This window comes from Vanacampus margaritifer, chromosome 19 (assembly GCF_051991255.1).
Source record: "Vanacampus margaritifer isolate UIUO_Vmar chromosome 19, RoL_Vmar_1.0, whole genome shotgun sequence".
In the NCBI taxonomy this organism is placed as follows: domain Eukaryota; kingdom Metazoa; phylum Chordata; class Actinopteri; order Syngnathiformes; family Syngnathidae; genus Vanacampus; species Vanacampus margaritifer.
Genome location: NC_135450.1, coordinates 12,586,055 through 12,608,989, shown reverse-complemented (window position 1 = coordinate 12,608,989; position 22,935 = coordinate 12,586,055). Strand labels below are relative to the sequence as shown.

The window sequence follows — 22,935 nt, the reverse complement described above, 5'->3', positions numbered from 1 at the left end:
AACTTAAATATACCAGTTACAGTACTTTGTTTTTGGACCTTGGCTATGCCTGCCTCAAGAGCCTTGAAGTTTTATTGTTGACGCCTTTCAAAAACGCTGCAAAATTCGTGACATTATGTCCTTGTTTTCATAATTGTAGCTTCCCAGAGGTTGATAAATGAAAATTGAATTTAAAATGTCAAATTTGAATTGGTCATCGCTTCTGATTGCGTTCAGGCCATGTTAGCGAACACACTAAAATGTATTGACTAGATAAAAGTCTTACCTTCTCGCTAACCATGCCAAACCATCGAAATTGAGCATAAATCTTTCATAAAGTTTATTTTCGAACTGTCAAGTGGCAGTAGAGTCCTTTTTCGGTAGTGTGACGCCTCCATAAAATACTCGAAGAAGATACTTCCGTGTTGTGAAGGAAGCCTGCCGCTATGCATTCTGGGATACAAAATGTCTCCTGTGGCTGTTAGCTAAGGCTAACTCGCGGAGCGTCACTGCGAATAAATCTAAACGTATGCACGTTGTAGTGTTGTCAAAGTGTCTTTGATAATAGCCGTACCGCACTGTTGCCATGGTGAGTAACGATTACCGCCATCTATTAAATGCATTGCGCGCGTAATTAATGCAAATACGCTTTTGCGTTTGCTTAGCGATATAGTCTGGGTCACGTAATCTACTGGAGAAAGAACCGTTAAATGCTATGTTTTTTTCTGGTTGATTCATTTATTTGTGTTTCTCCTGGTTATACTTGTTGAGATCACTACAAACCAGCCAAATCTATCCGATTAAACAAAGTTATATAGTAAAGTAAACTATTATGGACAAAGACAATGTTATTATAAGCTGTAAGGGTGTTATGTATTTTGAATATTATTTCTGTAATAATATAAATCATTAAAATAATGGACTGATTTATAAGATATGATGCATTTATCATGTTAGATGTTTGTAGCTATTGTTGCACCAAATTAGTTTAGATTGCTACTTGTTGTGTTGTCCAATTCCTTTCCTTGATATACCAAATAAAAACACCAATACAACAAAAATCAACACTTACCCTAAGACATTCACTGGTTTTCTCCATATTTGTCAAGATTTGTCTGCATAATCAATATTTATCTTCATTCTTTTCAAGTCAACGAAAGCGGAGTGCAGAGTGTCCAGTTCCAGCTCTAGGACGGATGACAAGAGCAGAGGCAAGGCTGCTTGAATCTAAATAAAGGAATAAAATAAAATATTGTTTAGTAATAATTTGTGTATTTGTACTTAAGGTACCGTAGTTAGCAATCACTTCATGCTAGTAGGAATCTTTTACTGCCCGCCAATCATCACAGCCTGCTGACTACAGTTCTGCGTTTGCACAGGTAGAGACAAAAAGAAACGTAAACGTAGCCGTAGCAGATCTTCCTCCTCCTCGTCCTCCTCCAGTTCATCCTCTGCTTCATCATCGGCTTCGTCGTCGTCGTCGTCATCTGCTCCGTCTTCATCGGGCTCGTCACACTCTTCCAGCAGCAGCCGGAGTAGTTCCAGAAGCAGCGGTGACTTTTAAGTGGCAGCTTTAATTGAATTGTACTCTTTATTACTAAACACGATTTTCTTACCAGACTCCCGAAGTAAGTCCAGAAAGCAATCAAAGAAAAGGAAAAGGGACAAACCCAAAAAGGTACCTGTCGATATTATGATTGTTCATTAATTGTCAGTATCCTATTCAAGATGTTGTCTTTTTTTTTTTTTACCCGCAGCAGAAGGGGAAGAAAGAGAAGCGCCATAAACGTAAAAAGGAAAAGAAATCCAAAGCCGGGGAAGAAAACTCGGGGCCTGTTCAGATATCCAAGGTAGTCCGTGCGAGTTTTGTGCTGAGTTTACTTAAATGTTTAAAGAAACAGGCTGGTGGCGACAGATCTCTTTTGCTTGTTCCCGCAGTACTTGAAGGAAAAGAAGAAAGGCAAGAAGTACAGCATGATTTCGGGAAAGAAAATCAAAATGAAAGTAAAGAAGTCAAAAAAGGATAAACAGGTCATTTCAGTCTCCTTAGCAGCCACTTTGCTGTTAAAAGTTTTGCTGTTTGCTCTCAATCATCTGTTTTTACCACAGCGGGACAAAAATCGAGCCGAACTTCTGGAGTTCTTGAACTCTACATTGTGATTCCCCCCCCCCGAGCGGACACAGCAGCCGACCTCAGGAAACTACAAGCGAGCTGTCCAGCGAGGGAAGAAATGTAAATAAAAGGTTGAGGTCAAGCCGGGGCGTGGCCCGCCTTGAAGCAGAGTACACACATACGGATGTTTACCATCTTAACCCATTATTTAAATGTGAGAAACCCACAACAGGACAAGACAAAACTTTCTCTCGACCAATGGATGTTGTAGTACCGAGACTGACCTGTGAGAGGCGCCATGTGGCAGAAGAAGAAAAAAAGACGAAGAAATAAAAGAAGCTAGGCTAACTGCTCGTGGGACTAAATTGAAACTCTTCTTTTCTGTTTTATTGTGGCGAATGCCTTTTTTTTTTTATACACACACTCAACGCGATACAACTAAAGTTGTTAAAAAATTCCAAATTGACTCCCGATGATGTGTGTACCCCGTTTTAGAGGGACAATGTGCAGCACAGTGAGGTGAGGGTTCTATGACTGAATTCAGACCAAGTTGAGCAGCGTCATCAGATGTTCAAAGTTGCTGGTTATGACTATTATGAACGTTAGGTCCACCTGCACAATCGAACGGAATCCAATACTACAAAATAAGAAATTTGCCATACGTTGAAAATAATCCTCAGTTTTGATGGGCTTTGTCAGAGACTTGTTTGTTTGCGTGCAGTGCAGGTGTACCTAATAAAGTGGACATTATGTACACATGTCAATAGCTAGTTTATTCTTCTATCACTGCTTTTTTATTTGACCGTTGTCATCCGTGTGTATCGATATAACAGTTTTTAAAGTGAGTATCACATACTTGAAACCAGTCGGTAACGCCGCCATCTTTTTCCTTTTTTTTTTTCCAGCTGTGTTCAGTGTTAATGAAGCTGTGAAACAAAAAAAATAGTCTTGTTATTGTTTCAAACCAATTGAACACATTCATGGAGCTGTGTGTCAAAAAAATATGAAAATAAAACAATCAAATGTTTTATGGCTTTTCTCCTGTAATATTTTATTAGCATTTATTTGCAGCACGTCTGCACTTGTAAAGGGAAGGAAGATACAGAAGCGAAGCTTTTAGTTGGCTGACCTTGAGTGGGGGGGATGTTGCGCGCGTCTTATTGTGCGCTGTGAAAGAGTGAACATTGTGACTCAGACTGATGGGGGCAGGAAATCATTTCCTGCTTAAACATAAAAAATACACAGAAATGATGTGCAAAATATGAAAAGCTCATGTTTTATTTGGAGCAGGATCACATTTTGTGAGATTGGATTTGTACAGTATGTATTTGCGTATTGCGGTTTAGGGATGTCTAACTGGTGTTTTTTTTTTTTTTTTTTTTTTTAGAAATTAACTCATTCACTGCCATTGACGGCTATAGACGTCAAACATTTATTTGAACTATTTCTATTAGTTTAACATTTTTTTTCCACTTTTGTTAACAAGAGTATGAAAACCTAGGAAAAAAATGGCACATTTAGAGCAGGTATAAAATGTGTGATTAATCATGAGTTAACTATTGAAGTCATGCGATTAATTACAATTAAAAAAATTGAATTGCCTGTCGCGACTTAAAGATTATAAAAAATTCGGGGCATCAGGCGATTACATTTTTTAATCGTAATTAATCGCATGACTTCACTAGTTAACTCACAATTAATCACAAATGTTATATCTGTTCCAAATGTACAATAAAAAAAATCTAGGTTTTCATACTCTTGTTAACAAAAGTAGTAAAAAAAAAAGTTAAACTAATAGAAATAGTTCAAATGAATTTTTGACGTCTATAGCAGTCAATGGCAGTGAATGAGTTAATTACTAAGTAAAACTGAGTTTTCAATGTACGGCAATAAAATAAGTTCACTGGAAATTTAGGATGTCAATTACAAACATAAAAACATTTATCTGAAGGTGACGTGCATGTAATTACATTTTTAAACATTAAAAAAAGAAAAACCTTCAAAGCACAAATTGTATAGAAAATACTGTATGCATTATAGTTTGTGTGTTAAATACATGCTGTGCCTTTAAGAGGTGGGACTTGATGGCTTTGCACGTGACATCAGTTAGGCTGCGCGAGAGTTGACAGCAGCTTTGAGAGCCTTTTTAGAGCAGTGTGCTCATCGCGTTTTATTGTTCAATAAACGGCTGAAAAGTGCATACGGCTCTCCTTTCCCACATGCGAGGGCATTACAATTAAGTTAGTTAAAAAAAAAAATTAAACATGAAAAATTATTATAAATCACAGATTCATAAAATAAGGTGGGCCGACATACACTCCACAAAAAAAAAAATAACGAAGAATCGTGAACACTTACCAGAATAAAGTAACAGTATTTCTTCTATCTATACATGTCAAAATAAACAAAGGCTGCATCATGTGAAGTACTCCCAGGCTTGGGAAGCTTGTCACGGTTTTGTCAGCAGCTGATAGAAGAAGAGATTGACAAGCAAATTGAAACAATACTTGGGTAAAGACGGTCATAAATCATACAATCTTGCTGTATATATTCACAAAATAGCAACGTCTCACTCAGTATCTTCGCCTAAATTAGCTTGCTGCACTAATACGTTTACAGTAAACGTTTTTATTGGTCTGAAACCCCTCCAAGTATTGTATTACTGTACTTAATTGTCTTTAAAAAAATGTTTTTACTGTACTTTGTCTCAAGTAAACGTATACCCGACAAAGTATAGTGTAAGTGTTTGACCAGCTATCGGTTTAGCTAAACTGACGCTAACCTAGCTTATCTGCGTCTTTAGCGTTCACAGTGACAGCACTGACAGATGATGTTTGATGTTGATGTTTTTTAATCATTGAGTTGACATTGTCGTTTTCCTGATTTGTTATAAAAAAGAAAAGAAAAAGAAAAGTAAAATAATCTAAGGAGCTCTCTCCATGATTCTTGCTAGCTAGCTAGCTAGCTAGCTAGTAGCTTCATGAGGCGAGTCCCAGGCCCACAATAGCATACTGCTGGGTTGCCAGTTTGCGCACGTCAAAAAAAAAAATCTGATCTGTCAAAATGAGAACTATCTTCATAAAAGTGCACATTTTCAAACGTAAACCGACAAGACTTGATTCAAGTCCGAGACAAGCCAAGTCTCATGAATGTCAAGTCATGTGACTCGAACCATAGTCTTTCACTATCTTACTAGACAAGTTTACTGTTGCTCGTCCCTTTGTATCTGAAGTCCGGCATGCTCCACACCCTCCCCTCCCTGTCCGGCCCTCTTTCCACATCTTCCGACACCGTCTTCAGATCGCTCAGGCGAGCCCCTTCGCCCGAAATCAGGCCTGCCGTGCTGCCGAACGGGTTGATCTTGATGCGGGATCGAAAGTTCACTAGAGACATGCTCTTGGCGCGTTTGTTGCCCCACTGGCGAGCGAGCCGCTGGGCCTCCTCCTCCTCCTTCAGTTGCTCCAAAGCCTCCAGGAGGACCGAGCGGAAGAGCCCGGACACCTCCTGCACCTCTGGCTCGCCGGCTTGGATTGCGTCCCGGAACCTGTGCAGAACCAAGACAAGAGAAATGCAATGAAGTTGTATGAATGCTTTTCTTTTTTTCTTGTAGTGTACAAATAACTCTTTAATTTTAACCCTGGAGAACCCACGGGGTCAAATTTGGCCCCTATAAATTCTGCTACTCAAATAACAAAGACCTTTTTTTTTTTTCCAGCAGTGATTTTGTGTTGTTGTTTCCTTTGGTCAAAGTGTGTTTGTACATTCAAAATCCAGTTTTAAAATGCAACAAATAAAACAAAAAAAATATATTGTTCAAGTAGCTGTGTATTTGATTGATTATTTTCTTAAATTCTAATTAGTTTACTGACAGTTTTTGTTATTCTGATTTTTCGAAATGATACCCCTAAATCCCAAAAGGGTCAAATTTCGCCCTAATCCTAAATTAGGGAATAAAGGGTTAAAATTGAAAAAACATATATTTTGGTGTTCAGTGAAGTTATAGCAGTCATTTAATGTATAATTCATAATTTTCCAAAGAAGAAAAGGGTTCTTGGGTTCTCCAGGGTTAAGCTCCTCGCTATTGCTACACAATCGCTATTGTTTTCCTTCACGAGAACCGTTGACAGTTCGTTGAAAGTTTAAACACTTACTTGAGTATAACCAGTCCACAGCAAGATGGCGGCACCTTGGAGCAGAGGTCCTCCAAGCCCAGCCTCTCCCCGGTGCTGATGCTGTAGGACGAGCGAGGCGCGCTGGCCAACCAGCTGTAGTCCACGCCGGTTCTGAGGCGCCGGTACTCGCTCTCCCGCTCTCTCTGCTGCCTCTCCGCCTCCTTCAGCTGCCAGCTCAGCTCCAACATCAGCGTGTCGGTGACCACGTCGGCCGGGTCCCTGCCGGGGACGCGCTGGTGAGGCTCGCTCCAGCCGAACCAGGAGGCCATGGCGCGGTCCTCCTGAAACGCACCCCCGCCCCCGCACTCTCTAACATCCAATCGTCCTTGAATTTAGGTCTGTGCACAAACACACGCGTAAATGCACACACACACCCGCACACACACTAGGCAGCCACGTTGTTTTGTAACTGTCCTCTCTTTAATCTGGAGTTAATCCGGTCACACGATGAGTCGAACCCAAAAACATTCCACATATAACGCTGTTTGGTTTACTAAATTCTAATCGATGTTACTTTTCATTTATTTATTTATTTATTTTCACAGGGAGAGCAGATATTGATAGCGACTAATCCGATTCAACGTGGAATATTTGATAGTCCCGTGTAAATGGCATCTTTAGAATATTACCAAATGTATTTTCATTGGTACATTTTCTGCATGATTCATAAATTTAAGAAATCAAAAAAGGGGGGGAAAAATAAAAAATAATCTTACCTTTTTATTTCCTAAGTTTTTTTTAGGATGTCACCCACAGCATCCCAAAAAAAAAAAAGACTAAATTGTGAGTGAAGGCGTCAGTCCGATGTTGTGAGAAGCTTGGCTGTCATGTTATGGATCCTCTCTCTCTCTTTTTCTCTTTCTCTCTCTCTCTCTCTCTTCGTTATCTTCACCTCTCTGCATCCCTCCTCCTCCTCCTCCTCCTCCTCCTCCCTGGAGCCTCACTTGGCCTGCCTTTACTTGTTGCGCTAGGTCGCGGGCTCCAGCATATCCAGGGGGAGTTTGAGGCCCCTGATGAAGAAGTGCTTATGTCCCTTTATCCCCCAAACCCACCCCCACCCCTTGCAATTCTCTGTTGCTATAGTAACCTGCCTAAGCCTATTTGTCCACAACAACCTCCATCAGCTGAGAGGATGATGAAGAGGAAGATAAAGGCGATTTTAGAGAGTTTAAAAAGGGAGGGGCGAGGGGGGATTCAAAGGATGATGTAGTGCTTGATCAAACATGCACATGAGGTTGCGCGTATGCAAATGAGCCTCCTGTGGATAATGAGCGCCCCTGACCCACGGCGGCCTGCGTTACGAGATGCCACGGTTGGCCATATCGCACATGCACTTCCACTGTGCAGCAACATCAAGGGTTATTTTGGTGTGTAGGTGGAAAAGCGCGCGCCCAACGCTGCAGCGTGAACTGTGAACTCTGTTGAATCACAGCACAATTTACAGTACACTCGAAAAGAATCCAGAGAGGAAAAAAGGGTATTTTTTTGAAATTGTTGCGCAATGCTGCCATTGTTACGGTCTGTTGTTCAACTTTAAAAATAGCCATAGGGGATGTCATTTTTGAAGATGATAACATAAGTCTACGAAAAGGGTGAATCCTCCCAGTAGTCGATCCCAGAACAGATGGGAAGGTAAGCTGCTGCCTAGAAACCCGAGGTGACCGGCCCTAATCCTTTAAAGTGATTCCCTCACCCGGCTACAATGCGCTCCACTTGGCCTTCCTTTCAATTAGCACGACTTGGAAGGGATGCACTTACAGTGGCATTCATTATAAGAGGTGCTGACCCAAGGTCATACACAAAATATTGGAGGACATAATTTATAATATATATATAATACATTTAGTGAACACTTTTATCGCTAAAATCGAAACTACATTGACATCCTTGCATTCAGGAATAGCCTACACATTGCTAAGTTACACCACATTAGTATTATGAGAGGATCGTTGGACCCAAAAAGTTTGAAGGGAAAGAGCAAAGGCAAAAATAATCCGGATATATTAATTTAAAAATATAATGGACAAGACACTACATATGTGAATAAGGAGGACTGTACACTTAGAACGTAAACAAGACTTCAATGTGCGATTACCCAATCCTTCCACTAGAGAGCAGCGTTTCACCATCTTGATTTATAACTTGACTTTGCTGTAAAAGATTTAAAAAAATAAAAAAAAGGTCCAAAATTCGAATTCCTTTTCTCCACCTTCAATTCGAAATAATGTCAAAAAATTCTTACGCCATCCCTATTGAATATACAAAAGAGTAAAAAAATCACGTTTGAGTTAATCAACTATACCAACCAGCCCAACGAAGCTAGATGCTAATGCTAATGGATCTGCTTTCTATCACGTCAATGCTCAGCAAGCTTCCGTCAAACAAAATACTGAAAGTCATAACTTGCTAATTTCTCAACAGATTTTCATGAAGACATATCACACAAAATAAATAAAGTAAAAAAAAAAATGTTTAAAATATATTTGCTGGCGTATAATTTCATAATGTTGCTTTTTTTTTATCTTTGAAAAATACAAATTAATTCTCATAACATAACAAAATGTGATTGTGTTATTGGAACATTACTGTACGTTCTCAAAAATAGCCAACTTTTCCATATGTATGGTATTGAGGGGTATATTTAGTTTAACTGACATTAGGATTATGAGGTTATATTATATATTTAGTAGTTTAAACAAGAAACTGTACTACATGCTTATGCGATTACCAAAACCTTCCACTAGAGAGCAGTGTTTCCGCATCTTTGTCATAAAGGAGAACTAGTTAATACGCTTGTGGCCATTATTTATTTTAGCTATCTTTTATAGAATCAAACGGAGAAAAAGGTGTGTCATCGGGTGTGTTGTCAGCTTTCAACTACAAAAACAAACAATCTCGCCAAAATAAACTGAATTATGCCCTACCCACTGAACATATGGGAATCCTCCAAATCATACATTCTTGATTCAGGCACAGCAGTGACGGCAAATACAAGGAGGCCGCAGAGAATTTACGACAAGATAGTTAGTGTTTGTGTTTTTAGGACACTATTAATATTTGATATCCATCCTTCCATTAATTTTCAAAACCACTTATTGTGTTCAGGGTTGCTAGAAATTGCCATCAATCCAAATCAGTGGGTGCCACCTGGACTGGTTGCCAGCCCACTGACAGAGCACATATTCAATCAATCATTCCACCATTGTACTCTGCCTTTTACGTGAAACTAGCAGTATCCAAACTATGGCCTTTATGGCCATTAAGGGAGCAGAAAGGGAGAAGTGAAAGAAGAATCAAGTGTGTCAACCAGGCACAAACGTCACCCTTTTTTGTCTCGTTAAATCTGACCTGCCATCTCGAACACATTTTTGCGTAACCCTCGCTGCCACTAAGTTTCATAACGTTTCTTTTGAACACGACGAGGTTGATACGGAAGGAAGTTCTGGACTAATCACATGACTGCAGGGGGGAGAGGAGGGGGGGGGGCACTGATGTGCTGACATCCACTTTTCATTGGCCTTTGTCCAGTTTCCCCTTTTGAATAGAAAAGCCTTATAAGCACTATGCACTGAGGCCTCTGCCATTCCGACACTCACAGCTCAATAGTCACAAAGCTCAATAACACCACAGCGTACATTTCGTCCACGAATTCAGTTTCAGTTAGAAACGAGAAAACACTTAGCTTAGCAATATCTTAAATACACACAACACACAAAAGCTAGCTAGTTAGCTTATGGACTTGATTTGATTTCTATAAACTTTTAAATGAGCAAGAGGTCAGTGTTTCAATTCTTTTTTACACAACTTTCTGTTTTTTAACAAAGAGTTGAATGGCAAAATTCTTGATATAAAAACCAGAAATAGGTGAATTTGCGAATACCGACCCTGCTACACTGTTAGCTTATTGTTGTGTATGAGTTCATTGTTATCTCGTGTAAACTGTAGCATCAATGGGAATTGACTTCAGTGTTGCGGCACTGCAAGTGAGGCCAATGTCCTGCGATAACGCCATACTGTAAAAAATAAAAATAAAAAATTAAACCTTGGAGGTAACACTGTTTACGGCAGCAGTGTTGCCTCCAAGGTTTTCTGTTTTTTGTTTCACCCCTAAAACCCATTCAGTCATCATCGAGAGGGTGCAGACATGTATCGCTTTTAAATGTAAATGTGATCATGGCTGATGTGTTGATGTTTAACTTTGTCTTTTGTTCTGATGCCGCTCACCTGACTGATAACATCTCCTTTTTTTTTTTTTAATCTTTACTGTATGCAGATATATTCACAAGGGTGTGAAAGGAAGCGCGTTTATCATCCATCATCCTCTGTTGCCGTCTTTAAAAAAGTGTTTTTTGATTAGCAGGCAATTAATTATTGCTGATTGGACCTATTCAGCTCTGTGATCAAAAGCCTGGGAGGAAGAAGGGATAAATTAGCCAACACTTATTTCATTCACAACTGTTGACATGTTATCTATTCATCCATAATATACAGTGTGTTTGTATTTATGTATGAACACTGTGACACATCAACTTCACATATAGTGTAAGCTTATCTTATCTTATTCATAGGCTTTTAAAATTGTTTTCATTGTCTGTGCAGGGGGGTCAAAGTTCCAAAGACAAAGCTTGTCATTTGACTTTTACACAGCAACATAATAATTATTCATCCACCCATGAGTACAAATTGCATTTGCGGAATATGAATTAAGCAGCAAAATCCACTTTTTATTATTTTTTTGTCCGTCTCAGGAGGCGGCCATTTTGCCCCTTGCTGTCGATTAAAAATGACATTACAGTTTCTTAGGTTAACGACCAATCACGGCTCAGCTTTAGAAAACAGTTGAGCCGTGATTGGTCGTCACCTGAGCAACTGTGATGTCATTTTCAGTCGACAAGTCATAAAATGGCTGCCCCCTGAGATGGATAAACACGGGTGCATTTTGCTTCTTAATTAATATTCCGAGGATGTGATACTAATTAGAATACATTGTTTAGACTAGTGGGGCTGCATTGAATAATTTTGGGGATGACGAAGAAAATCGTCATGACGTGGTGGTCAGTGGAGTTAACATTCCAGCCGGCTTAGGCTCCCCCTTGACTTAAAACTCGAGTTGCCATGTGGTCAGATTAAAAAAAAAAAAAAAACTCTGTACAGAGTGTGGGAGAGGCCAAGGTTGTCTACCCCGGCACTTTTAATCCACAATCTCAGAGTCCAAATGTCTTCACTCTAAATGCTTTTCCATTTATTTATTAATTTCATATCAGCACCCTTATGCGATATCTTCAGCAAAAAAATAAAAATAATAAAACAAATAGCAACTATTCTGATAACGGTCACTCAAGTCATCGAGTGCATCATCTGCTAAAACAAAGAAACTGTGCAAATGGATGCTCTCATAACCCGCAGATGAGAACATAAATGCCCTCCAGCCACGATATATGGAAACAAGTGCCTTGCCCAAGGGCAACCTCGACAATACAGTCCTTAGAAAGAACGTCAAGCGTTGAGTGTGTGCTTTCAAACAGGACAAACTAGGAACGGGCTGAGCCAAAGGGAACAACAGCCACAAGTCCCATCTGACTTTTTGATATCAAGGTAGCTGGAAATGACACACATCATTATCTTGAGTAAATGAGTTAATTATTCATTTGAAGCTTTGCGGAGTCTCCAGGTTCATGGTTCTAAGCCGCAGGGGACATTCGGATTCAATTGTGTCACATTGTGTCTGCCAGGATTTCATTCCTTGGCAATGCGGGTCAAGTTGGCACATTTGAAAATCTAAAAAAAAAAAAAAATGCAATAAACACATTTTGTTACTTGGCTACTTTAAGAAAGGTTTGCTTGAATCCCTTGTGATACATTGCGGGTCCAACTGACCCATTTGATTAAAAAAATAAAATCGTAGTCAGCTAGTTAAGAGGGGTTTAATTCAACCCTTGTTACAGTGCGGGTCAAATCAACCCGTATAAAAAATAAATACAGTAAATCTTATTTTCTGTGCCTAATTTGAGAATCTGTTCAGATTTCCTTTCACCCTTCTATTAAATTGTCAAACTGACAAAAATCACAAGTTTTAAGGTTTATTGCGATAACGTTGATGCTAATTTCCATTAGCCCGATTTTTGCTATACAATACATGTTAGCACTTAGCTAGCAGGCTTTCGTTCGACGAAATTACATGATTTGGTTGAACATTTTGGTGTTTAAATGCTTTTTTTTTTATGTTTACAGAAAACTTTAACAGTTAAAAGTTTTCTGTGAACATAAAAAAACTGAACTTCAACTGGTAGCGACAAATAAAAAGCTTGAAGCTTATACTGTAACATTAAGCTAGCAGACTGGTTAGACAAAATTACACATCACGATTTGGTTGAACATTTTGGTGTTTAAATGCTCTTTTTTTTATGTTTACAGAAAACTAACAGTTAAAGTTTTCTGTGAACATAAAAAAACTGAACTTCAACTGGTAGCGACAAATAAAAAGCTTGAAGCATATACTGTAGCATTAAGCTAGCAGACTGGTTAGACAAAATTACACATCACGATTTGGTTGAACATTTTGGTGTTTAAATTTGTTCTTTTAAATTAAAAGTAAACTTCAACAGGTAGTACTGTGCTAATGAAAAAGTACAACGGCGCTAATGAATACTTTAAAAAGTGAGTTTTAATAAGTGGGTTTTACTACATGTAAATGTGTTAAAAGCATGGGGGGGGGTTATTATGAACTTAAAAAAAAAAAAAGCGGGGCGAGGCTGTTCACTTGGCTTTCAGCAACACCAAACAATAACTCATCTTTCTTTTTTTTGCTGATGCTTGACTGTGAAGTGAAATCGGTTGAATGCAAACACGGACGGACAGACGGCATGCTGACTGGCCTTTTCATGTTGCACACGTACACAATAGCCGGAAGGCAAGGTGCAAAGAACACCTGTTGTGAACAGAGAGCGCGTTGTATGCGCGGACAACATGAAACGAGTGCATCACAGCAGCACACAGGAATGTTGGGTAAAGCCGTGTGTGCGCATGTTGCCTTTGTAATGACCCCTCGATCCCCAACACCCCCCGCGCTGCCTCAATGTGGCCGCCCGTCGTCAGCTGTAGCAGATGCTGACCTACAGTTGTAATCATGGCAGTTTTTGGCATGAACATTATGTGCGGCCCCACATAAGTCCTGGTCTTGATGCGCTTGGCCACTTCATTTGTAGTTTACAATTTCCAAATGATTGTTTGTCATTCTTTTTTATACAGAAATAAATGTTTAAAACAAACCCCAAAAGCTCATGTATGAAATTAAGTGACAGATACCAAACTGATTTTTTATATAATTATAGTTACGACAGTTTTAGTTAGCTTTAGTTTAAGATAATAGCATGTATTTTTTTTTCAAATTTGTTTTAAAAGGGAAGTCAAGTCAAAAAAAGTATTTACAATATGTTCTATGTGACCCCACTAGTCTAAACACAACATTCTGATTAATGTTGTTTGTGGAATATGAATTAAGCAGCAAAACTCACCTGTTGTTTTCATATACCTAAGGGAGTGGCTATTTTGACACTTTCTGCAAACTGAAACTGTTTTTTTTTTTTTTTTATCTGAGCCCTAAACAACTGTGATGACATAATTATATTAATGGGGTAGATGCCACGGACTTCCGGGCTGTACACATTAGCGTCATTTCCGGCCACTGCTGGCCGCGTTCCAACACGCGCACCCCCACACCTGCGCCCCCCCAACCGCGCGCTCCCGCTCATAGGCGGGAGGGCGTCTCGGCTATCTGAAATGCTTCGGACACTTAGACAGACACTAACACATTCGCAGCCTCGCACCCGTCAACGGGAACGCGCAACCGAGGGGCACAAAGGCGGAAGCGTAAGTACTGGGACGCGGCCCACACGTCGCAAACCGGAAACTGAAACTCAAGTGGATGCGTAAAAACCCGGAAGTATCGCCTCCTCCGTGGGCGCATAGAACATATTGTTTTAGTCTTTAGTTGTTTTAGTTTTCATTAAACATCAGTGACTCACAAATGTTTAAAATAATACATTGTCGTTATTTACTTTGCTTTTTCTGGATTAGAATCTTGGCTCAGGCATCCCTGTGTGGAGTTAGCATCTCGGGCTTCTGCTTACTTACTCTTAATTGTTTTTGGTAATACGTGATGGTATTGATCTTGGCAAACCTGTTTTGTTTTTCCTGAGGAGGGGAAAAAAACAGATGCCTGAAGATTTGTTTTTGTTTTTTAATTTAACCAGGTAAAAATGTTTGAGAACTAATTCTGATTGAGTTGTGCCATCTTAAAAACAAGACAAACTGTCTTAGCGCATCAAAGTTTAGCTGATGTGGCTCAAGTTGCAGAGGACAGAAATTTTGTTATGAGCCTTGGTTTAAATTGAATTGCCTTTAAATAGCACCAATTAAAGTTCAGACATTTCTCTATTAATTCTTATGCAATCCCTGTTGAATATACAAAAGAGCAAGAGACACGTTTGAGTTCATCAACTGTACCAAACAGCCATATATTTTTGTCTCATGATGACACAGTGTACAGCAACTGTAGATAACATATCAAAAAAACATCAGCTGACATTTCATATCTAAAATAATAATAATAAAAAAAAACCTTTTATTTTTCACATATAGCCACAAAAATGTGCCGAGAGACACAGTGTCGAAGTGACTGCACGTTATAAAAATGAAGGAACACATCAAAATACATTTCCCAGCACATTTTGTTTACATTGCATACACATTGAATCAGGAGTGGAATTCTCAATTGCACCTTGACAAAAAGTAGAGTGATTTTTTTTTTTTTTTAAAGACAATTTCAAGGCCACTATAAGGACTTCTTGGTTGCTCGGCCGTCCAAAGCAGCGGACAGACAAACTGCATGACGAGTCCCTCGAACAGTGGTTTGTATGCTTGAGAAGTTCTGGCACCTTGGAGCTCTTGAGCACCGGCGGAACGCCGCCAAATTAACGACTGGCCGTCATCAGGAGCCCACTGGCGACATTGCGGGGCTCGTTTCTTAGCGACCGGATGCATTAAATCTTCGATGAATGCGGACGCGTAGTTGCAGTTTACGTCGACTACACTCAGTGAGCGCAAGGCAGGCTAAGAGATTTTTTTTTTAAAATCCAGTTTTGTATCCAAAACGGCCAAAAATCTAACTACCAGCATAGATGGTGGGCCAAAGAGAAAAGAGAAGCAGCATCTACAGAGTGAAATCGATTATTTCTAATAACTTAAATACTTAATTAAGCAATACAATACTCCATTTTTAGGGGTCGGGGGATTCAGAGAATGCACACGAAATAAGTCCACAGGCTGAAGGGAGCGCGACGTGTGCTGTGGAGGACATTTTGAGATCCCGAAGAGAAGCTTTGGCACAGCAACATCATGGCACAAGGGTCCGAAGACAGCCGACCCTGACATGCCACCAATGAGGAGAAAAATCTGTGTGTATCATTTGTTTCGTTTTTCACTTGGCATGCGAAAAAGTAACTCATTTGGTTGTTTTTGTAAATCTGACAGAAGAAATAGATTTTTCATATTTACACTTTCGGCTTAGAATTAGGAAAAACAGCCCGCAGTGCAGTTTGATTTGAATATTTGATTGGTGACCAGGACATTTGGTAACAATCATTAGTAAAAAATAAAATAATGAAACAAGGCATAACTAATATAGATTTTTGATGAAACAATATATATTTAATCTAATATTTTTTTGGTCCATTAACACTTTATAAATACTGAATTAGAAAATTTGACTGTTTTACAATACTTTGTCTATTAGTATTTAAATTTGCAAAAAATTGCTTCTAAAATTGCCCCCCCCCCCCCACCCCCACCAAAAAAAAGGGTTAAGATATATATATATATATATATATATATATATATATTTTTGGGTGGCAACAATTTTAAAAGCGCTACTATCAACCGATTACGGTAATCGGCCCAACTAAAACCATGTTATGCTTGTTAGCCGCTACAATCAGTCCAGACTGCGACCAGACGGACAAACACGTTTGAAGCGTTATTTTAATCAATGTGCATTTTGTCCAAAACTGAAGATGTGCTTTTGCAACAATTTGAACCAGTTTGTGAATTTCGTACAAATATTACAAGCATACTTTTTCTCTTCTCAGCATAAATTTAACAATAGTATGCTTATTTGGGTGTGATTGATTTCATTGTTAAAAATATATACAATTAAATTGTCTGTAAACGAAACCAGATTTACAATGTGGTCCAAGATGAAAATTAATTTAGAACCCGTGCTCTAAACCAATGATCCCAACCAGAGTGCATGAGAGGTGTGTTGAGGGATTTTTTTAATTTTTTTTTTTATAAATTTTTGTTCAACACTAATGTAAAACTGTTTTACACAATACATAACGCTCCATGTAAACTATGGAACGTTTGATGGATCGTGATCTTGGTCGTGACAAATATAGTTTTAACTCATTCACTGCCATTGACGGCTATAAACGTCAAAAAATTATTTGAACTATTTCTATTAGTTTAACTTTTTTTTTAACAAGAGTATGAAAACCTAGATTTTTTTTATTGTAAATTTAGAACAGATATGAAATTTGTGATTAATCGCGAGTTAACTAATGATGTCATGCGATTAATTACAATTTATGAATTTATGGCAGTAAATGAGTTAAGGATGCTTGTTACTAAATGTATGGGACAATAAATATTAAAATCAAACTCAATCTTATGGCTTGTTTGTCAATTTTTGATCCGAAAAATGTAACTCCGAAAAATTCGATTTAACAACAAACAAACTAATCAGTCACTTTTTGGACAACGATACATGGTTTGCGGAGGCCTGTGACAAAAGACTCGAGGTTGAAAAACACCGGCGCCATTGTGCCGATATTACCCGACGGCGCCGAATCCGCCTTACCGGTTCTCTCACAGAGACGACTCCACCTCCGACGTGACGATCACCTGCGGCTGCACCAGAGGCACGGCGGCCGGCTCCTGGCTCTCGCCGCTGGTGACTCTGAGGTCGCCGCCCGCCTTCTTCTCGCCGGCGGGGTTCTGCTTGTCGCTGGTGCCGCAGCACAGCTTGGGCGCGCACTGAGTCCGGCAGGAGAGCTCGCACAGGGAGTCCTGGGACTCGGAACTGAAGGTGACGAACTCGGGCTGGATGGTGGTGGCGTGGATGCCTTCGTTGTGGAAGAAGTCCTTGATGCGTTTGGCCACCTCCATGTAGGACGTGGGGTCGTGGCACTTGATGTGCGCCGTGGCGATGATGCGGCTGCCCGCCAGTTGCCACACGTGCAGCTCGTGGATGGCCAGGACGCCGTCCAGGTTCAGCAGGCGCTCGTTCAGCCGGTGGATGTTGATCTGCTTGGGGACCGTCTGCAGCAAGATGAGGGCCGACTCCTTCAGGAGCGGGTACGTGGTGTACAACAGGATGCACACCATGATGAGGCAAAGCGTGGGGTCCAAGTACAGCACCCAGCAGGGGCCCGCCATCTTGGCGGCGGGCATGGTGGGGACCTCCATGAGATCGAGTAGCGTGTGGTTGCCGTGGTAGTGGTCGTTGGCGTGGCTGTCCACACACGGGTTGACGCACATCTCGTCTTTGTTGCAGGGCTGCCACACGAAGATGAAGATGAGCGCGTTGATCACCACGATGACCGAGCCCAGGGCGTCGCCCAGCACGTGCAGGAAGACGCCGCGCATGTTGAGCTGCGACGACGAACCGTGCTCGCTCTCCATCTCGTCGTACTGAGCGCCGCCGTTGATCTGCACCTCGGCGCTGTCTTTGGGGCTCAAGTCTGCGGATGAAAGCAAGAGTTCCGAGTTAGTTCATATAGAGGTATATTAGGGCAGGGGTCAGCCACCTTTACTGTCAAAAGTAAGCCAAATAAGTTAAAAAAAAAAATCGGTTTAGGGTCGATTATGATGAACAAAACAGTGCGTCTAATCTACTGAGGGCCCAAGTTCTAATTAGAGGTGCACCTTAACAGAAAAATGTGCAGTATTCCATTTTTTGAGATTCCTTTTCTTCTATTTTTCCTCTTTTTTTTCTGCCTTTCTGCTATCAATTTTCTGAATGCATTGTTTTGGGGAAAATTTGTGAACATTTTATGGTCATTTTCAGGATTTCATCTGTTTTTGTTTTTTTTTTAAACATTTTATAGTTGCATTTTTAATGTTTTCTTTTCTTCCTTTAAAAAAACATCAATTTTCTGACTTTTGGGGAAATTCCAATTACATTTTATAGTAATTTTCGGGATTTCTTGGGACATTTTATGGTTACTTTTTGAACATTTTCTTTTCAGCTTTTTTTTAAATTTCAAATTCAAACTTTAAAACTCACTTTTTTTTCTTTTTTTTTTGCAATTTCATGAAATTTTATGGTAAATTTCTGCTTTTAGTCTTTTTTGTGTGTGGACATTTTTTGGTAATATTTTAAAACTTTTTCATCTACCTTTTGTGTCTCTTTTTCTAACTTAAAAATGTAGACTCTGACATTTTTTGAATATTTAATTTTTCATATATAAACTAAATTGTTAATTCATTTAAAGAATAGTTTACTTAAAAAATAAAAAATAAAAATATATATTTTTTAAATGAGTTATTCATACTTCTTCTTTTTTTTTTTTTTAGATCTACAATCTATCTGCATCCATTTTTAAATTGGAGTCTGAATCAAATCAGGTTTGACAAGATGGCAGGAAAAAACCCGGGGCATATTTTGCGGTCACATAGTGCAGGTTATGTGAAGAATTGTGTGTGGTTTACATTCTGGCAAAAAAAAAAAGAAAAAGAAACGCCGTTCAGTCTTCATTTGGGAGGGTGTGAGTTGGTTCGGAGTGTCCACATGTGCCCCAAAATTCACCGACAAGAGTTTGTTTGTGTGGGTTATAGACTCTCTGGGGACACCATTTAATCAAACCCAATCAGGACCCAAAATGGGCAGACGGTCCATTTTTATTGGGTAGTCAAGTTGCTAAGAGAAGAAATGTTTTATGGTCATGAATCAGAGTAAAATGCTGTAGGCACAAAAATTCTTGGCTAAGAACATGTTTGTTGGGTTTAAATTGATGTACTGTATTTTGTGTTTTTCAGCTTTCACGCAATATTTTTGGGCACCACAGAGGAATAACTTTTTCTTTTTTTGTCTTGAGCTAAATAAAAGCCCTGGCCGTTTAGAGTAGAATTTAAATACACTACTCGTTTCTTAATGATCAAAATCCAATCATTGATTAAGGTGGGTGAGAAACGGTTTGCCTCAATCTCTCACACAATGGCGGCTCGTTCATCAGCAGCTAATGGTGTGAGTTTCTGGCCGTTGACGCCGCCATTACGCTGATGTACGGTCCAGTAACTGCTACCAGGGACGTGGAGGAGGGGTGCAAGCAGTTTCCATTTATTGAAAATGTCAAGGCCAAACAGTGCGTGTGGGGGAGAAACCTGGGCCTTGGGAATGGATTTAACCCTTCAGGGCCCAAAACGAATAAGAACGATACACGCCTCGAAACTAAAAAGACAGACAACTATCATGAGGCCGCTTGTTTCTGAATAGGATAATAGGAAATAGATTGGACTGTTATGCAATGTGGACTGCTGACTATGAAGATAGCGTTGTTGGAGGGAGGTGGGGGGGGGGGGCAGTCAACTTGAACATAATGCTCAATCAAAGGCAAGGGTGGGGAACCTGTGGCTTGTGGGCCAATAAATATATCATATTTATATATTTTACGAATATTTTCCCCATTTACAATAACTCGATTAACCATTTATACATGAATTTTACTTCACCAATTTCAGAAAAAAACTCTAGCTTTTCCTCGAGCCTTTAGTTTAGCAAAAAAAAAAAATTAATATCTTTTTTTATTCTTCTTTAAAAGTGAGAGTATATATCAGGGGCAAAATATGGCCAGAGGGCAAAAGATAGCCCTGCTTTGTTCTTCAAGCCGGACTTCTGAAAATATAGAAAAATCCCTAAGATTGAATAATTAAAATGTATTTATTTAATTTTTTCAATTCATTTATCACATTAAATAATTTGTGAATTGATTTTAATGGATTGGATTTTTTGGGGGGTAAATTATATAGTTTTATACATTTTCAAAATACAAATACTTTTGTTTGTTATTTGTTGTGGGTTAATTGATTCTGGGTTTAAAGAAATGTTAGTATATTTGTATTTATTCTATGAACTATTTTTTATTTGTTATATTAAAATAAAAATTAATTATGAGAATGAGTTATTTTTATAGCCTGACCGATATGGATGTCATTATCTGTGACTTATGTAATGTGTAAAAAAACAAAAACTTGCCGTTGTTTTATTCATATTTATAACTATAGGTAAAAGACTGTACATAATTTATGACTTCGAATAAACAATTTTCCAAAGATTTGAACACTTACTCTCATTGACAATTGATTAATTGTATTGAAAAAAAAGTAAAATATTTTTTTAAAATTTAAGTTAATTAATCATCTTACTAACACTGAGAATGGATTACTGTTATTTATTTGAATTATGTATTGTTATTTTATTATATTAAATACATATAGAATTAAACACATTTTACCCCGCATGACATGACACCATTAATTTATGAATGAATCCATAATAGTAAAATATTTCTATATAGCCAACAGTATTTTATTAAATAGAGTAGTTAATTCAAGTAAAATTAGCTTCAAGATTAAATGTAAAAATGACAAATATTTGATTAAATATTAAAAATGTATTATTTTAACTTAAGAACGCCATACACAGAAATATATATATATATATGTGTTAATATGTTTTGTTTTCATTTTTGACAGTCTCAAAGTGACCTGGCCCATCTGTCCATTTGCCAAACCCTACAGGCCGCTAGTGGAACTGCAGGTGACCAACCGAGACTGTGAGAGTTTGGTCAGGTCTCTCTCTTTAAAAAAAAATTAAAAGTTTATTTATTTATATTGAGCACAAAAATCTTCAAACCCTCCGCCGATTCGCTTACCGATGGTTTGAGAGGCGTCCGTGGAGGTGCTGTGGTTCCCCACCAAAATGTTGGTTTCCCCAGGAGTCCCGTTGCCAGCCCGGTGAGACTTGGCGCCTTTGCCCTTCTTTCCCCCGTGCGAGTGTCCGTGTCCCCCGCCGGCGTGCCCGTGGAACAAGCACAACCCGAGCAGGTTGACCACCAGCCCCGCGAAGCCCACGCCGAGGAGCACCTGCGGCCGCTCGATCTCTCGGGCCTCGGTGAAGCGCTCGATAGCCTCCAGCACGATGGTGCAGCACAGCGCCGTGAGGAACACCGCGTTGACCAGCGCCCCCATCACCTCGGCCCGGATCCAGCCGAACGTGTTCTTGTCGGTCGATTGGGTCTTCTCGGCGAAGCGCACCGCCACCAGAGCCACGATCAGAGCGATGACGTCCGACAACATGTGAAAGGAGTCCGAGAGCATCGAGAGGGATGCGGTGATCCGGCTCACCACCACCTCCACGATGAAAAAGGCGAACGTCAGCGAGAGCATGCATAGCAGCCGCAGTCGATTAGGCGCACAAGCCATTTTGCTCTCGATATTATAGAAAGGGGGGAAAACTAGCTTGCAAAGCTAGCTAGCAAGAATGAACTCCGAGCTAACAACTCGAGCTAACTGGCTGCCCGAGAGACAATACGAGCCCCCCGTACTACACAACACTCTACAGTTGCCCCTTAATGGCAGCGGCACTTCGAATGGAATAACAACTCATCCGAGAAATAGTGACTCTTCAACCACCATGATCCGACGTTCTCCCTAGCTTCAGTTTGCAGACGGGCTGAAACTTTGCACCCGAGCCGGTAAACTTTCCACACGGAACACAGAATGATTGGGGAAAGGACACGCCCTGTGCGGTTTCCTATTGGACGAGAGGACAAAAGGTTCAAGCCGATTGGTTGGATGCCATTGTCATCGTAAAAGGGTGGGACAGAGTAACCGGGCAACGGTGGTTGCTACGCACGCCACACGAGCGTAGTCTCGCGATGATTGACGTGCGCATTATCGTGTAAGACGGACTCCTATAAAATAAAAAATAAAAAAAAATAACGACGGCTAGTATGACTTCAACAAGCCTAGCTACACTTACCGATAGACATAGCTTACAAAAGTATGTACGTATGTAACACCTTTGACGTAAACAACGTGAGCTCTTGACGACTGACACGCATGTGTTCGTCTTCTTCTATTATGTAATATAATATGGTGATTCACCATATTACCAAAACTAGTAATGGGTTTTAGACGTGTGCTTTGTTTAAGGGTGTCTTCCTCCCACACCTCCCGAATCATGTTTGTCATTTTACATTACATTGCATTGACTATGGTGTAGAAATTACATTTAATTTGAGGGTAGTCCTAAATATTATCCAATGAAGTCACTTAAAAATAATAATTACGCTAATGGTTAAGAAGAATTGCTAAAAATACGATAGTGGAAAACTGGTGACACAATCAATGGACAATTATGGTAAACGAGTGACCTCTTGTGGCACATTTAGGTATTTGAACAGGCGTATTCTATATGCTGTATTGGAATTAGTTTGATTTATTTTGCTTTTTATAAATTCGTATTAGCTTGCTTCTTGTATTTTAAACACATTTGCTGTATTTCATTTTATATCTCTTAATTTTATATTGTTTAATGGTTCAAAAAAATGA

General features: G+C 39.5%; 3 protein-coding genes across 6 annotated transcripts; 1 reads left to right on the top strand and 2 right to left on the bottom strand.

Moving 5' to 3' along the window:
- The first annotated feature begins 415 nt into the window (after positions 1–415).
- On the top strand, positions 416–3,119 carry LOC144039309 (uncharacterized). Of its 2 annotated transcripts, none has more exons than XM_077552513.1 (7): positions 416–568; positions 1,130–1,190; positions 1,359–1,532; positions 1,599–1,657; positions 1,740–1,829; positions 1,918–2,010; positions 2,089–3,119. In XM_077552513.1, exons 1-7 carry the CDS (start codon positions 566–568, stop codon positions 2,137–2,139), a joined length of 531 nt encoding a protein of 176 aa, XP_077408639.1. In that variant the 5' UTR covers positions 416–565; the 3' UTR covers positions 2,140–3,119. The 2 variants fall into 2 exon arrangements, with proteins under 2 accessions (XP_077408639.1, XP_077408638.1); XM_077552512.1 differs by having other exon boundaries at positions 1,737–1,829.
- Positions 3,120–3,340: 221 nt separating this feature from the next.
- Positions 3,341–7,252, bottom strand: rd3 (retinal degeneration 3, GUCY2D regulator). 3 transcript variants are annotated; one of them, XM_077552511.1, is made up of 3 exons: positions 6,981–7,252; positions 6,244–6,545; positions 3,341–5,636 (listed from the first exon to the last, which is right to left on the bottom strand). In XM_077552511.1, the coding sequence occupies exons 2-3, from the start codon at positions 6,531–6,533 to the stop codon at positions 5,285–5,287; spliced, it is 642 nt and encodes a 213-aa protein (XP_077408637.1). In that variant the 5' UTR covers positions 6,534–6,545; positions 6,981–7,252; the 3' UTR covers positions 3,341–5,284. The 3 variants fall into 3 exon arrangements, with proteins under 3 accessions (XP_077408637.1, XP_077408635.1, XP_077408636.1); XM_077552509.1 differs by having other exon boundaries at positions 6,244–6,602; positions 6,981–7,248; XM_077552510.1 differs by having other exon boundaries at positions 6,244–7,250.
- Positions 7,253–14,749: 7,497 nt separating this feature from the next.
- On the bottom strand, positions 14,750–22,072 carry slc30a1a (solute carrier family 30 member 1a). The gene is made up of 3 exons (XM_077553251.1): positions 21,255–22,072; positions 17,180–18,062; positions 14,750–15,689 (listed from the first exon to the last, which is right to left on the bottom strand). Exons 1-2 carry the CDS (start codon positions 21,802–21,804, stop codon positions 17,188–17,190), a joined length of 1,425 nt encoding a protein of 474 aa, XP_077409377.1. The 5' UTR covers positions 21,805–22,072; the 3' UTR covers positions 14,750–15,689; positions 17,180–17,187.
- Positions 22,073–22,935: the final 863 nt, after the last annotated feature.